General features: G+C 46.0%; 1 protein-coding gene and 2 pseudogenes across 4 annotated transcripts; all 3 read left to right on the top strand.

Annotated features, from left to right (window-relative positions):
* Nucleotides 1-2,020: 2,020 nt before the first annotated feature.
* Nucleotides 2,021-2,634, top strand: LOC103640338 (betaine aldehyde dehydrogenase pseudogene; annotated as a pseudogene). The gene is made up of 3 exons (XR_002265042.1): nucleotides 2,021-2,127; nucleotides 2,203-2,465; nucleotides 2,620-2,634. The product of XR_002265042.1 is annotated as a betaine aldehyde dehydrogenase pseudogene (transcript).
* A 1,337-nt stretch (nucleotides 2,635-3,971) lies between these two features.
* LOC107522108 (expansin pseudogene) lies at nucleotides 3,972-5,940 on the top strand (annotated as a pseudogene). The gene is made up of 5 exons (NR_161192.1): nucleotides 3,972-4,432; nucleotides 4,515-4,625; nucleotides 4,771-4,930; nucleotides 5,045-5,180; nucleotides 5,369-5,940. The product of NR_161192.1 is annotated as an expansin pseudogene (transcript).
* Nucleotides 5,645-16,250, top strand: LOC100280838 (NADH-ubiquinone oxidoreductase 13 kDa-B subunit). 2 transcript variants are annotated; one of them, XM_035962230.1, is made up of 3 exons: nucleotides 5,645-5,780; nucleotides 6,040-6,530; nucleotides 15,851-16,250. In XM_035962230.1, the coding sequence occupies exons 2-3, from the start codon at nucleotides 6,089-6,091 to the stop codon at nucleotides 16,033-16,035; spliced, it is 627 nt and encodes a 208-aa protein (XP_035818123.1). In that variant the 5' UTR covers nucleotides 5,645-5,780; nucleotides 6,040-6,088; the 3' UTR covers nucleotides 16,036-16,250. The 2 variants fall into 2 exon arrangements, with proteins under 2 accessions (XP_035818123.1, NP_001147230.2); NM_001153758.2 differs by lacking the exon at nucleotides 5,645-5,780 and having other exon boundaries at nucleotides 6,047-6,530; nucleotides 15,851-16,228.
* The last annotated feature ends 329 nt before the right edge of the window (nucleotides 16,251-16,579 follow it).

The raw sequence follows: 16,579 nt of genomic DNA, 5'->3' as shown, positions 1-16,579 counted from the left end.
CTATGCCTTTGCCTTTCTCGTTCGATAATATTATCGGTCGGTGAAGTGTTATTATTTGGAACTGCCAAATCAACAACGGCAAAATGATTTTCATGGCTACAAATATGTATTATAAAACGATGGGTGAAAAAAACTGTGATTGGTATACCCTATTACCTTGTGTTGCAAAGTTTGTGAAATCAATTGTGCTACAGCCACTTGTTTCAAAGTTAACTGTCTCAAATGTCTTCATATTAATGTCTTCTTTGTATATCACCCATATACAAAATAATACATGTCAACTTTGTATAAGGTACATGTATGTAGGTATAATAACAATGTGAAATTTAAATTCTTTCATCACCTCTAGATGCCTCTGTCTGTATAGCAAGTCCTTTATTTCGTTGGCTTACTTCACGACGCTTTCTATTTTTCTCGTTTCTTTGTTCAACGGTCATCGCGGCATATCTTTCCCTTTCCCTTTGCCTCTTACGTTCCTTAGCATCGACATTTGGACCAAGCGATTTCGATCCATTTTCATCAGCTACAATATAACTTTGTGTATTAGTGTTCCCCTACATACTACGTTTGAAACGTTAATCGACACGCGTGTAATAACCTTTACCTATAGTGTTTGAGATGTTTGATAATGGTGTGCGACCATCATTATGTTCAATCTGATCTGTTTCTTTTGGTTCTCCGTTCTCCATAAGGAAACCCTATTATGGACAGTGGAATGGCTTAGATAAGTTTTCACATAGTACTCTGTACAACCACAATTTAGACACATCGTTTGTCTATTGTGTATAGGTATCAATTTGCACACATTTTACACAGTGATTTGTTTAGTACACACATAAACATATTTGTTGTCACACAGTATAAACAGTACACATAATTCTCAAACACACCAAGGTTCACAGAATATTCGAACAAACAGGTTCACAGACAACCATTTGCATTCTAGATTCGTGCACCGAGGTTTGTTTTGCTCTGTCTCGGTAGGTTATTATAGCACCCATTGAAGAAGATCACTCTCCCATATAGGAAAATGAAGAAGTTCTTTTATTGGCCGGGTATGAAATCGGTTGTGCATTAGTATGTGACTTCTTGTGCCATCTGTCAGCAGGCCAAGCCAGATCAAGATGTTAATCGTTCCAGACCAATTAGCTATGGGTCACTATGTAAAAACTGTAGAGGAACTATTGGAACCCAGGAAAAAGAATGGTTCCAAGTGGTGCTGCTGTGTTTCTGAATTTTCAGATTCTAAATAGTAGCTGAATCTGGAATTCAGTATTGATGGCTGTTTTGGAGCTCATTTATGGCTGTTCTATAAGGTTTTAGACCATAGTGCTTGTAGAGGAATTAAAGACCATATATTGGTGAACAACTTCCTTAAAGGGTGGTGGACATGATCATATACAAAAGTTGGAGTAACAACTACTCAAAGTGGACTGTCAGGTTGGCTTTAACTGAAGTTGGTTCAGTTAGCTGAAACTGAAATTCAGCAGGTTGTCCAGTTTGGAGCCCTCTAGAATTTGATCCAAGTATAATTGGTCAGGGACAATTATAAAAAACTTGGATAGATGCCCGTGTGTAAATGTATAGCGAATAAACTGCATATTCTCTAACCACACACAGTCTTTTAAACCTAATTTCGATAACTTTCCTCATCACCATTCTGAAATATTTCCAGTATTCAGATTTGTACTTCCTATCCAGTGTTGAATCTCACCTATATATCCAAGTTAATGTCAATTTTTTTTGCTTGTGTCAATGTTTGGCCAATATCAAGTATTCTTTCTATGTTGATATGACAGTGAGCTTTGTCCTAGTATAAGTGTACGCTTCTTCTCTAGAAACTCACTATTGTGTTACTATCTTTGTTCACATAATTGTCGTGCGGGCCATTTCAGACTATTATGTCTATATATAAGATGCTGTTGACTAAGTAACTTATTTACTTATATTTATGTTTTCTTCATATGTTCTTGTTTTACTTATTCTGATTCTGACTCTAAAGCATTATACTTTGTACTTGTATTTGTGTTGCAGGAACTATCCTCTACTGATGGCTACATGGAAGGTAGCCCCTGCATTGGCTGCTGGTTGTACAGCTGTGCTGAAGCCATCTGAACTGGCTTCTGTGTAAGTATTAGCATGTTATATCATGTTCATGCTACAAGCAACAACATTTTATGTGCCTACGTTTTGAATTACCAGGACTTGCTTAGAGCTTGCTGATATCTGTAAAGAAGTCGGTCTCCCTTCTGGTGTCTTGAACATTGTGACAGGATTAGGTCCTGATGCTGGCGCTCCTTTGTCAGCACACCCAGATGTTGACAAGGTAAACTATTCTGCATATAATGACATAATCATGCATGAGCACTCCTCATAGCATGGGTTTTCTGTTTATTTAGGTCACTTTTACTGGGAGTTTTGAAACTGGCAAGAAAATTATGGCATCGACAGCTCCTATGGTCAAGGTTCGTCTGTGAATTATGTTTTATTTATAGTAATGTGTTGTGCCGTGTTGTTTTGCTCTCTTCTAGTTGATAAATTATCAGAAAGTATGATTTGAGTGCCCTATTTTAAGAGGAAATTCTGTTGCATTCCTTAACATTGCATTTTTCTTGACAGCCTGTTACACTGGAACTTGGTGGAAAAAGTCCTATAGTAGTATTTGATGATGTTGACATTGACAAAGGTACGTTTATATTCTAAGGATTACAAAATTCCTAAAGTTCATTGGTATTTGTGGATTGTTGCAATTTGCAGAGAATTTAACCGATGAGAATGCTAAATGCCTAAACCCTTCAAAGCCCTTCATCGGTTTCTGGGATTTTCATAGAAATACTCAGCTGAGCCTGATCAGGCTACTACAATAAGAATTATTTTCGTTTGAAAATTGATTGTTAGGATTTGTAAAATACAGTCCATAAAGTTGTGGGGAAAACCCACATGCTTGCTATAGTTTGGACTTTTGACCACAGCACCAGACTTTTTATGCATTATGAATAAAAAGATGAAACAGAAAGTATTTGATGCATTATGTATATGTTACATGATTTGATTTCATCATAGACCTTGAGAAATATAGGGCTGAACTTCTTTGTAGAACATAAGTTTTAGTTCCAAGAGAGGAGAGCCAAGAGAGGAGAGCGGGGGCGGGGATGGCGGGAACGGACCTTCCATCTCCACACACGCGGACCTTTCCTTGTAGCAGACCACGCGGGGAATGCGATGGCGGCGCGTCGGGGGCGCAGAGAGCGGGGCGGGTCCTCCACACGACGCTAATTCCTTTCTTGGAGCAGCCGACAGCCGGGGCGCTTCCATAAGGATCGCGGGGATGGCGACCTTCCATGCGCGACAGCCGGGGCGTCGGGGGCGCTGCGGGCGGGGATGGCGCTGCTGGCGGGGTTGGAGAGAGCGGGGGCGTCGGGGGCGCAGAGAGTGGGGTCGGAGACAGCCGGGCGCAGAGAGCGGGGGCGCGAGAGAGAGAGCGGGCGTCTGTAGGCAGAACCGTGCACCAAAGTAGGTGTGTACGTCTACACTATTGTCTTATAGAGTAGTAGAGATGTGTACCGATCTGCCCCTATGTGGGAACAATGTTATTACTACAAGGATCGACCATTTATGTCTATTCTAACCAATTTATGCTTGTTGGATTATAGGGTGTTTGAGTACATTAGAGATAATAGTTAATGACTAAAATTAGTTAGAGATATCTAAATACCTCATCTATTAGCTATTTTTAGTAAATTAGCTACTATTTAGCTAACTATTTATTAACTAGCTAATTCTAGTAGTATTTTTTTAGCTAACTAAATATTAGTTATAGTCTAAGTTATTAAAACCTCACCCGTTTTGAAGCCATGTCCGCACTCCACGGAAGCGTCCCGTATCAGGCGTTGACACGTGTTAGAGCGCGGACACGAAATTGGATTCTAATGCAGCTCTGAGCAGCGGTGTCCTGAGTCCGTGAACGTGTCCTCTCCCCCGCGCTTCCCTTCAACGCCGCCTCCCTAAAGATCCACCGCTTCTCTGCCCTCTGCTCGTCGATTCGGCGCCTCCTCTCCTTCACGCGCCCACGCTGTCGTCGCCTCCTCCTCACTGTTGTCCATGCCGCTGTAGCCGCCTACGGCCATGGCCGCTGGAGCCAGCGACTATTTGACGGTGGAGTACCACTCCAGAGACTCCCCTCTTTCCCCTCCGACGACGAGAGAGCCACCGGCGGCAGCGGCGTCCTCGTACACCACGGTGGGCACGGTGGGCGATCTTCTCATGAAGTGGTGGTAGTGCCTCGTGGACGTCGACGGAGACGCGGCGTGCCTGCCCCTCGTCCTCCTGCTCCTTGTCTTCTCCGCCGCCCCGTCTCCGGCTGACGGCTGCGATCGCTGCGTGCGCCGGTCCAAGGCCACCTATTACCAGGCCTCCTCGCTCGCCCTCAACGGTACCACTGCCTTGTGCGTTTCAAAGATTTGTCTGTTTCTGTGGAATTTGATTCATCTTTCGGTTTCTACTGAACTGCGCAGCCGGGTCGTGCGGGGTACGGCTCCTTGGCCGCGTCCTTCAACGGCGGCCTGCTCGCCGCAGCCAGCCCCGAGCTGTACAGGGGCGCCGTCGGCTGCGGCGCCTGCTTCCAGGTAGGGTAGCTTCCTCCCTTTCCCTCCCCCTTTAGGCCGGATCTGTTGCAGCAGCTGCAGCAGCACGTGCCCAGCGGCGGTTCCTCTGTTCCCGTGGTTGGCCCGATTCGGATTGTGTGTAAGCAAGGGCTGGCATTGTTTGCAGGTGCGGTGCAGGGACAGCGAGCTGTGCATGTGACGGACCAGGCGCGGACGTCAAACCGCACGACCCTGGTGCTGAGCGCCGCGGCGTACGCGGCCATGGCCAGCGCCGGCAAGGCCGCACGCCTCAGGGACCGGCGCGTTGTCGATGTCGAGTACAAGAGGTACTTGGGCGCAGCGACACCGACACTCTGCTTCGGTCCCGCGGGCCGATGATGCAGAGTTCTTTACTGGTGGGAGAAGGATCGAGAGATTGATTTTGTGTATACTGCGCTCAGGGTACCTTGCGGGTACATGAAGGACCGCAACCTATCGATACGCGTGGAGGAGAAGAGCCGGCCGCCAAGCAACCTATCCATCAGGTTCCTGTACCAGGGCGGCCAGACCGACACCGTCGCCGTCGACATCGCCACTGTAAGCTACTTTCTTCCTAGCACACTAGCAGTTTAGTATCGAATAGAGACATTTCTCCGCTGTTTGTATCCCCCCGACGAGTTCGGTTCGGAAGCGTGAGGAGGACCGCACTCAACAAGCCGGTTCGAATTCATCGTCGCCTTCCATTCCATGACGTCGTGCACGTGCGTGTGGTTGGTTTTTGGCAGGTGGGGTCGTCCAACTGGCGGTTCATGGCGCGGGACCATGGGCCGGCGTGGAGCACGACGCAGGCGCCGCCGGGGCCGCTGCAGTTCCGGCTGGTGGTGACAGGTTGCTATGACGGCAAGTGGGTGTGGGCGGAGTTGGAGGTGCTGCCGCGCCGGTGGGAGGCCGGCCGCGTCTACGACGCCGGGGTGCAGGTCTCCGACGTCTCGCGGGAAGGGTGCTACCTCTGCGACACGCACAAGTGGCAGTGACGCGCGCACGAGCTGGATTGTACAGTTTTTTGTTTTGGTCGGGAATGGGACGAAAGATATGAAATGATGATGAGCGGAGCCGGAGAGCCGAATCAAATCTATTAATCGGTGGCGCTGGAAGGGTGCTGCCGTCGATTCCTCTACCGGTGGCACTGGAACACAAGTAACCGGCAGTTGCCGACCATTACCAAGATCTCTAAAGGGCTTAGATTAATTAGATAATCCAGCATAAGCACAAAACGTTAATCTCAAATCTATTAGCAGATATAATATTGTTTGTGTGACATTGTACTGTTTTGTTTCTTAAACAAACGTCATTCTACAAATTTTGCATCTGTCCCTGTAGGGCGCCCGTAAGGGCGCCGCCTGTTCTAGTATGACTAATGGTCGATCCCGTAGTAAAAAGCTGTCTCCAATCCCAGGCTACCTGAACCTACGAAGAGCCGACTCAACCGCTAGTACAGTCCACACATGACACAACGACACCAACTGTCCTCAATCCAGCAGCCCTCGAGTCTCGTCCCCGCACATCAGCAGAGAGACGCCACTACCACCACCGCAAGCGACGACGGGGAGATGTTTCTGCGACGGATCCTGACCGGCGGAGGTGGCCTGGCGGCGCTGAGGGCGGCGCGCGCCGTGAAGGAGACGACGGGGATCGTCGGCCTTGAGGTGGCGCCCAACGCGCGGGAGGTTCTCATCGGGCTCTACACGCGTACGCTCAAGGAGATCGAGGCCGTCCCCAAAGACGAGGGCTACCGCAAGGCCGTTGAGTCCTTCACCAATCACCGCCTCCAGATCTGCCAGGAGGAGGACGACTGGAAGCGCATCGAGGACCGAATCGGATGCGGGCAAGTCGAGGAGCTCATCGAGGAGGCCGAGGACGAGCTCAAGCTCATCGCCAAAATGATTGGTATGTGATTCTTGGCTATCTTCCCGTCACCCTCGTTGTCTCTACAGCTTATTCCATTTTTATGGTTTTTCTGATCCGTAGGCAGTAGTTAGGGTGATTGGTATATTTGGTATGTAAGTTTTATGTTATAGGTGTCTTCACTGATTTGGGGACATTGATAATACGATACACATAGGTTAGCTCATCTAGGACAAATACTGCCGTTTGATAATAGTTGGTGGTAGGATTGGAATTTTTTTGCAGTCTTTGGAATTGTAGATAGACGAGAGGTTGGTGTGAGGTTACCTTATTATCCCTATAAATCTCCTTGATATTGTTCATTAGCCTATGGCTGCAAAAAAATGAGCGTGAGTTTTTAATGTACTGATCAGCGAGCAGCACTTGAAAATACTACTGGTGACTGGAGTGTTTATATCTTGTGTGGTTCTGGTCTCATGGTGCATACTGTTGTAAATTTAGAGAAATAAGTGACATGCTTCCAATATATTTAAATAAATTAAATATTCTAATTCCGAATAAAACAAGCATATAACTCAGACAAATGCCATATGTAATTATTGCAGCAATGAACAGTAGCAATTCTAGAACATTTAAACATGTAAAATAGCTACTCAGATCCATTTCATAATTAAACATGGCTTGCAGATGAAGAAGGCAGATTAAACTAATAAACATGATTGTTTATCTTAAAATATTGCTCTCAAAATAGCGGGTTGCTGTAATAAACAGCCCTCCAACGCTAATAGGTGACCAGAGATCCTCGACTAACGTGACAGCCCTATCTTACCAAATCAGGGTTTTAGACCAGATGTAATAAGCCTAATAATCAAATATAAAAACTAATAGTAAGGAGCTGTGTACTAAATAAAATAACAGAATTTAACACAGGTAAACAGCCTCAACAAAGAGATATTTAATTAGGCACAAATAATATCAATGCTGAAAATGATAATACACTAGAACCCAGACTGTCACGTTGTCTCACTACACCGCTATCATCATCAAGCACACAAATCCGCCCACAACAGTGCAATCACACCCAAATATTTAATACTAGCAGATTGCACAAAATTAAACAGTAAATAAAGTGAGGCAACGAATAACTCACAGCACGTAGATTGTCTACGTGGGAAGATCAGCTCAGCGAACACGAAGTTCTGTCCCAGAAAACCAATTCCGCCGCCCACGTCCGGGCCTGCACGGCGGGAGGTTGACGGAGATACTAGAGCCGCTGCCGGAGCCGAGGGAGACGTCCACGGCACCAGCCCGAGAAGACGAACACCGCGCAGCAGGGAGCCCACACACTAGGCCACGGTGGACAATAATCAGAACATACAGAGCACCACACAGGTGCACCGGTGAGACAATGGAGCGCAGGAGAACCTCGCTGCGCACAAGCAAGGCCACCTCCACCTTCTTCCAACAGCAGGATTAACACCAGAACACCAAGAATCGAAGGAATCGATCCAAACCGTGACCGGAACTGAGAGGAGGAATAGGAATAGAGAGTTGGGATTTTTCGGTGAGACCTGAGCAGAGAGGTTGTCTCACTAATTAAGGAGTCGTCCTCAAGAAGTTTGCACAGAGATCGGCGAAGCAATCGGCAAGCACCGAACCAACTAGCTTCTAAGCGCCGCCGCCAGGAAGCTAATCTCCTCTGCATGCCTCAGGTCTCAGCCGTGACCTCCACTGCCCTAGAAAACATGCTGCCTGGTGGGCTGCTTGGCCAGCTAGGCCTTGATGCGGCCCACCCGGCTGGCCTGCTTACTCCCTTTTTTTTAAAGTGAAAATCACAAATATGGACAACAATCCCCACCATTTTCACTCTTATTTTCTGATCAATGTCATTGAGCTCCCGTACTGTTTATATACTACTTTTCGGCAGAGGTACTTGTTAGGTTTGAACCAAAGCCTATCCCAGTGTACTCCAACCCTGCACGAGTAAGCGGAGGACTACGCCTTGATCCACAAACCCTAGTGTGAGAATCTTCGCACAAAAGGCACATAGTACTAGGCAGATTATCTGCTTCTCTTACGGGGCAGGGCGTTACGGTCATGCCCTTTAATATCTATTCATGAACTCACTAGAGAGAAAACCCCATTCTCTCCCGGACTGCGACCCCACAGTCAGCTCATATAGGTGAAATCGTTAAGGAAATTCTGTAGGACAATTTCCCTGCTTATAGCATTGACTTCATTAAGAGCATATTGCTCAACCTCCCATACAGACAGAGCACAGCAGCTAATGAGACTCTTTGTCTTTTGTGCTCTTGGTTCCACAGTGCTTCGTTTCCTGGAGCCTGGATCTCGGGATCTCCGGTCACTCAAGACAGTTATCCGCAGTTGAAACCGCTAACAGGGTACGAGTCCCATTCCCATGCACGCTGCTTGGATTGGCTTTTGAGCCAGCCCTTTGGTGAAAGGATCAGCAAGGTTCCTTTCAGACTTGATGTAATCTACGGTTATTACACCCGTCTCTCTAGCATGCCGACATGAATCAAGTCGTCTTCTGATATGCCTCGAGGATTTTTGGTTGTCCTTTCTACTGTTCACTTTTAGCAACACAGAAGTGTTGTCACAGTATACTAGGACAGCCGGTATCGGCTTTGCTAGCATTGGAAGGTCTGACAACAGGTCTCTCAACCATTCAGCCTCCAATGCTGCTGAATCAAGTGCAACTAATTCAGCCTCCTTGGTGGAACGTGTCGACACTGATTGTTTAGACGATCTCCATGACACGGCCCCACCAGCTAAAGTGAACACATAGCCACTTGTAGACTTCATTTGATCCGAGTCAGAGATCCAGTTTGCATCACTGAATCCTTCAAGCACTGACGGAAATCCGGTATATTTAATACCAAGATTCATCGCTCCCTTCAAATACCGAAGCACTCTGTACAAGGCTACCCAGTGTCTATCTCCTGGACTGGCCGAATAACGAGCCAGTCTGCATACTGCATATGAGATATCTGGTCTAGTTGCACTGCTCAGGTACATGAGAGATCCGATGATCTACGAATATAGTAGCTGGTTCACAGGCTCGCCTTCATATTTACTGAGCGTGTAGGATGGATCATAGGGCGTGGTGACTGGTTTACAGTCCATATGCCCAAAGCGAGTCAGGACCTTTTCCACATAATGGGATTGTGACAAAGTAATCCCATCCTCACCCTTTATCAGCTTGATGTTCAGTATAACATCAGCTTCACCCAAGTCCTTCATATCAAAGTTCTTGGAGAGGAATAATTTTGTCTCCATGATAGCCTCCAAATCGGTCCCAAATATCAATATGTCATCAACGTATAAACACATGATGACACCTTTGCCCCCAGAGAAGCGATAATACACACACTTGTCAGCTTCGTTTACACAAAACCCGGCAGTGGTCAGAGTATTATTAAACTTCTCATGCCATTGTCTGGGAGCTTGCTTCAGACCATATAAGGATTTAATCAAGCGACACACTTTGCTCTCTTGTCCTTTAACCACAAATCCTTCTGGTTGCTGCATATAAATTTCCTCTTCCAGCTCTCCATTTAGGAATGCTGTATTTACGTCCATTTGATGGAAAAGAAGTTTATAAGCAGCTGCCAGCGCTAAAAGCACACGGATTGTGGGCAATCGAGCCACAGGAGAATAAGTATCAAAATAATCCTCCTCTTTCTTTTGAGTAAAACCTAAAACCCTTAGCCACAAGACGGGCCTTGTACTTTTCAATAGTACCATCGGGTCTCCTCTTCCTCCTAAAGATCCATTTGCAGCCCACAGGCTTGCAACCAGCTGGGAGATCAGTTATCTCCCAAGTTTCGTTCGAGATGATGGAATCCATCTCGCTACGGACAACCTCCCTCCAGTACTCTGCATCCGGAGATGTATATGCCTCTGTGAGGGAGCGTGGTTCTTCATCCACTAGATAAATAATATAATCATCACCCAGAGACTTTTCAGTCCTTTGTCTCTTACTCCTCCTTAACTCTAAATCTGGAGTCTGGTCATGGACACTCGAGGGCAGAGAATATGTCCGAGATGGACCAGCTGGGGCTACTACTTCCTTATCCCGCATAGGGAAGATGCTCTCAAAGAATGTCACATCCCGAGACTCCATTATTACATTTACAGCGATTTCGCTTGTCTCGGAATGGACCACTAGAAATCTATAAGCTGCACTGTTATGTGCATAACCCAGGAAGACACAGTCTACGGTCTTAGGGCCTAGCTTTCTCTTCTTCGGCAACGGGACATTCACCTTTGCAAGGCAGCCCCAAGTTCGAAGATGCGAAAGATCTGGCTTCCTTCCTTTAAATCCTTCATAGGGCGTGACCTCACGGTTGCGAGGCGGCACCCTGTTCAGGACATAGCATACTGTGAGTACTGCCTCGCCCCACTAGATGTCAGGCATCCCCGAACTTTGCAACAAAGCATTAGCTAAGTCACACACCGTTCGGTTCTTCCTTTCAGCTACCCCATTTGACTGAGGTGAATATGGAGCGGTGGTTTCATGAATGATTCCACACTCTTTGCAGTACTCATCAAAAAGGTTGGAAAGGTATTCACCTCCTCTATCAGACCGTAACCTTTTAATTTTCTTGTCTAGCTGGTTTTCAACTTCAGTCTTATAGATCTTAAAGTGTTCTAGTGCCTCATCTTTAGTTCTGAGTAAGTAAATATAACAGAACCTGGTAGCATCATCTATCAAGGTAAGAAAGTATCTTTTACCGCCTTTTGTGATTATACCATTCATCTCACAGATATCTGAGTGAATTAGTTCTAAAGGAGTGGTACTTCTGCCTTCAACCGTATGAAACGGTTTTCTAGGCTGCTTAGCTTGCACACAAATACCACATTTTACACCTTTAACATGTTTATATTCAGGAATTAAAGACATGTCACTTAATCTCTTAATGGCTTCAAAATTCACATGACACAAATGGGAATGCCATATATTATTAATGGAATCGTTATTACAGACCACATTAACATGGTAAGAAGAATGATTATTCAAAACAGAAAGACGGAACAAACCGCCTGACTCATATGACTTTCCAACAAAAGTACCAAACTTAGACAGGACCACTTTATTAGACTCAAACACTAATTTGAGACCCTGTCGACATAGCAGCGACACTGATATGAGGTTCCGGCTCATCGATGGCACATAGAGTACGTCCTTCAGCACGAGTGTCTTTCCTGAAGTTAACTTCAGGTAGACCTGTCCAGTACCTCGAACTGCTGCCGGAACACCATTTCCCATCAAGACTGGTGCGCTACTGTATCCCTGGAATGAAGAGAACATGGATCGATCAGCACAAATATGAACGGTAGCACCGGAATCCATCCACCAGTCATCTGATGGACTTGCCATAAAGGCCTGAGGTGCATACCCTGGGGTGGAGTTAACCACCACGTTCCCTTCTTTGCGCTGAGGTGGAGGACCTTTTCCCTTCCTAAGTTTGCACCTCCGAGCTGTATGCCCGGAGACACCACAAACGTAGCAGATAAAGTCCTCCTTTTTCTTCTTCATCTTTTTGGACTTAGGTTGGTTCAGATTCTTCTGTGGAGAGTTCTTCTTCTTCTTCTGGAATTTTCTATCTCCACCCTTCTCAACAACGTGAGCCTGAAGTTGCTGGGATGGCTTGTTACTGGACCTTGCACGCTCTTCCACATTTATCGCAGCTGACAACTCAGTGAGAGTCATTTGCTTCTTCATGTGGCGGCGTGAAGTCACAAAGTCTCGCCAAGAAGGCGGGAGCTTTGCCAGTATTGCATTCACCTGAAAATTGTCTGGTAGGACGCTGCCATATTGGACCAAGTCCCTAACAAGGAGTTGAATCTCCTGTAGCTGCTCCATAACAGACCTTCCCTCAACCATTTTATAGTTAAGGTAGTTTTCCGTTGTGAATGACTCATTGCCATTGTCAACTTCAGAGAACTCGTTCTCAAGTTTAGTCCATAGACCCTTAGTGGAGGTAAAACCAGAGTACACGTCAAATAAGCGGTTCGACAAGACGTTCAGCAGACGAGACAAGCATGCCTCATTGGCTTCGTCCCACTTGGCCTTCTCCGCTAGTGCGGCGGCTTTCGCTGCATCATCAGAATCATCTGATGCAGCCTGGGGAACAACCGACGTCACTACCCAAAATAATTTTAGGTCAGTGAGCCACATGCGAGTCTTAATCTGCCAGCGCTTAAAGTTTGCGCCGTCGAACGCTTCAGGCTTAATGACATCAGAACTGGAGGCCATTATACGAATTGGTTTTCTGGATTGTTATAAATTTAGAGAAATAAGTGACATGCTTCCAATATATTTAAATAAATTAAATATTCTAATTCCGAATAAAACAAGCATATAACTCAGACAAATGCCATATGTAATTATTGCAGCAATGAACAGTAGCAATTCTAGAACATGTAAACATGTAAAATAGCTACTCAGATCCATTTCATAATTAAACATGACTTGCAGATGAAGAAGGCAGATTAAACTAATAAACATGATTGTTTATCTTAAAATATTGCTCTCAAAATAGCGGGTTGCTGTAATAAACAGCCCTCCAACGCTAATAGGTGATCAGAGATCCTCGACTAACGTGACAGCCCTATCTTACCAAATCAGGGTTTTAGATCAGATGTAATAAGCCTAATAATCAAATATAAAAACTAATAGTAAGGAGCTGTGTACTAAATAAAATAACAGAATTTAACACAGGTAAACAGCCTCAACAAAGAGATATTTAATTAGGCACAAATAATATCAATGCTGAAAATGATAATACACTAGAATCCAGACTGTCACGTTGTCTCACTACACCGCTATCATCATCGAGCACACAAATCCGCCCACAACAGTGCAATCACACCCAAGTATTTAATACTAGCAGATTGCACAAAATTAAACAGTAAATAAAGTGAGGCAACGAATAACTCACAGCACGTAGATTGTCTACGTGGGAAGATCAGCTCAGCGAACACGAAGTTCTGTCCCAGAAAACCAATTCCGCCGCCCACGTCCGGGCCTGCACGACGGGAGGTTGACGGAGATACTAGAGCCGCTGCCGGAGCCGAGGGAGACGTCCACTGCACCAGCCCGAGAAGACGAACACCGCGCAACAGGGAGCCCACACACCAGGCCACGGTGGACAATAATCAGAACATACAGAGCACCACACAGGTGCACCGGTGAGACAATGGAGCGCAGGAGAACCTCGCTGCGCACAAGCAAGGCCACCTCCACCTTCTTCTACCAGCAGGATTAACACCAGAACACCAAGAATTGAAGGAATCGATCCAAACCGTGACTGGAACCGAGAGGAGGAATAGGAATAGAGAGCTGGGATTTTTCGGTGGGACCTGAGCAGAGAGGTTGTCTCACACACTCACTAATTAAGGAGTCGTCCTCGAGAAGTTTGCACAGAGATCGGCGAAGCAATCGGCAAGCACCGAACCAACTAGCTTCTAAGCGCCGCCGCCAGGAAGCTAATCTCCTCTGCATGCCTCGGGTCTCAGCCATGACCTCCACTGCCCTAGAAAACATGCTGCCTGGTGGGTTGCTTGGCCAGCTGGGCCTTGATGCGGCCCACCCGGCTGGCCTGCTTACTCCCTTTTTTTTTAAAGTGAAAATCACAAATATGGACAACACATACTGCGTCTGGAAACGGCCACCTGCACTGCCAGTTTCCTCCCGTTAGGAGCAGTGCATCAGATTTGAACTGATGCCTTAGCATCTGATACATTACACTGTATCCTTTGTACCGTACCACTAAGGCCCTGTTTGGAAGTTTAAGAAACCAGTTTTTATCTTTTAGTTAGGAGAGGCCAGTTTGTTGGTTTTTAAGAAACTGAGAATCTAATTTCTATAAACTAGGTTATAAACTGGTATGTTTGGAACCACCCCAATTTCTATAAACCAGTTTCTTAAAATCTGGGTGCTTCCAAACAGGACCTAAGTTTTATTGTACAACATAACCTCTTAATTTGTGTTATTTCTGCCACGTTCTTAAATTTTGGGAAAAAATGTAATGGGTTTGGTTAGTCTGTCTGTGTCTAGTTAGTAGAGTATAACTGAAATAAATCCGAGATACTTAATGTGCCCTTTAATCTTGTTTATGATCTTGCTTTTACACCATGTTTGGATGTAGATATTCAGCCTTATAATTTGGAATCGATATTGGGTAGCTTCAAATGCGTCTGTTTGGATGGTTATGAATCCGGAATTGGAATAGGACTCCAATACCAAGCGGCATTCACTAAACTTGCAATCCATCATCTTCAACACCGAGCCGTTCCCCTCGACATTGCTTGGCATTCAACAGCCCCCAATGCGCCTCTGCCTCCAACGCTCCTCCCCGGTGCGCCTCTGCTGCCGACGCTCCTTTTGCCCCCAACACCCTGGTCTGATGCGCCTCTGCGGCCGACCCTCCTCTGGCCCTGATGCACCTCCACCCCTGACACATTGCCCTTGCCCTCGACACTCTTCCACCACCAACACAGCACCCCTTGTTCCCCATGGCTGGTGGCCTGGTGCCCTTCGGTTCTTCCCCATGGCTAGTGGCTTGGTGCCACTGACACAACACCCTTTCTTCCTCGCGTCCGGTGCCCCTCCCAAATTCCAACATCCAATTCAATGTACATCCAAACAATAGAATTTGTATTGTGCCACAATACCAATGCTGGTTTAGTACTGAACCCAATTCAATTCCAGCACCTCCAGACTCCAAAATCTACATTCGAACGGACCCTAGTCTTTGGCGTTAGCAGGAATGCAAATCAAACTCTAGTCTTTGGTGTTAGCAGGAATGCAAATCAAACTCGTAACACACTGCAAATACCAGTGCACTGTTTTCATATATGTTTTATACTTCAACAGTTTTCATATATGTTTTGCCATGTACATGTAGCTGCAGAATTTGATTTTATATCAGTGTGATAATTGAAGAATGGACTTTTTAGTTTCAAAAGTTCTATTGAGTGCACTGTTTTCAAGTTGTCCAATTAATCGCAATCAGTCGTGATTAATTTCAAGTTGGTTTGGACCAATAACGATTAGTCCTATTGAGTGCATGGGTTTGAGGATATCTTCAACTTATCGCTTGCAAATTATTGTTACTGTAACACGGGTAATACTTACACTGGTTCACTTCTCATCTATTCCTTTTGATTATGAACAACACATCTGATGCTATATTGCAATGCTGCTTATCTGCAAACTGATGTTCTAGGTTTTCAATTCCAGCGTAATATGTTTGCATGTACTATTTGTTTGCTGATGCAAATTTTGTGCTTCAGTTCGTTTTAATGTGATTCTTTGTTTGAATGAATGGCAGAATGGGATCCGTGGGGTGTCCCTGATGACTACGAATGTGAGGTGATTGAAGACGACACCCCAATTCCTAAGCATGTTCCTCAGCACCGGCCCGTTGCTCTTCCTGAGGAGTTCTTCAAGACACTAGATGCCGTCAAATCAGATCCCGCCCTCCAAGGCGATGCTCCTCCTCAAGTGAAGGCGTAAAGATGAGTCTTCCCGGTTATGTCTTATGTCATTTCACACTTTGCTGCGCTGGGTAGGGACTAGTTTCTTGTGCCATTTGCCAGCAATGTGCTTGTTCCGAGCAGAATAAATTTCTGGCGAGTACCATCGAAGAGTGACTTTGAACGAAGTGATTCGACACAGTAAATTTGTTGTTGTCCATGAATACTTGCTCTGAACATCGCTTGCCGATGAAATATTGAATGCTAGGTAGAGTTCATTGCCTGGTGCTGCCGGCACCGGAGACGCAACGGCCATGGGAGCCGTGGCTAGCGTAACCTGGCTCGCCATAAAATATCGTTATGCTGGGCGCGATATCCATGGCAAGTGCCCCAGTATGCGAGTGACTCGGGGGTGATCTGAACTGGATCGCTGGTCGCGCAGCCACGTTAGGGCAGGCACCGTTTCATCGGCTTTAGCTGCGTTCTTAACCTTCACTACCGTCCATATAGCATGCCACGAAAAAAGCAGAGATCTCATCCTTATTTGTCACCGGATCACGACATGGCGTGCATCACCCAAGTGT

The sequence above is a fragment of the Zea mays genome, chromosome 9, assembly GCF_902167145.1.
Source record: "Zea mays cultivar B73 chromosome 9, Zm-B73-REFERENCE-NAM-5.0, whole genome shotgun sequence".
Classification (NCBI taxonomy): domain Eukaryota; kingdom Viridiplantae; phylum Streptophyta; class Magnoliopsida; order Poales; family Poaceae; genus Zea; species Zea mays.
Note: the sequence above shows the minus strand (reverse complement) of the source record. Positions and strands in the feature narration are given on the sequence as shown.

Bases quoted from the DNA above. Each gene is read 5' to 3' on its own strand.
- LOC100280838 (XM_035962230.1), top strand. From the start codon at position 6,089: ATGACACAACGACACCAACTGTCCTCAATCCAGCAGCCCTCGAGTCTC. The intron at 6,531-15,850 runs GTATGTGATTCT...AATGAATGGCAG, and splicing joins GCTCATCGCCAAAATGATTG to AATGGGATCCGTGGGGTGTC.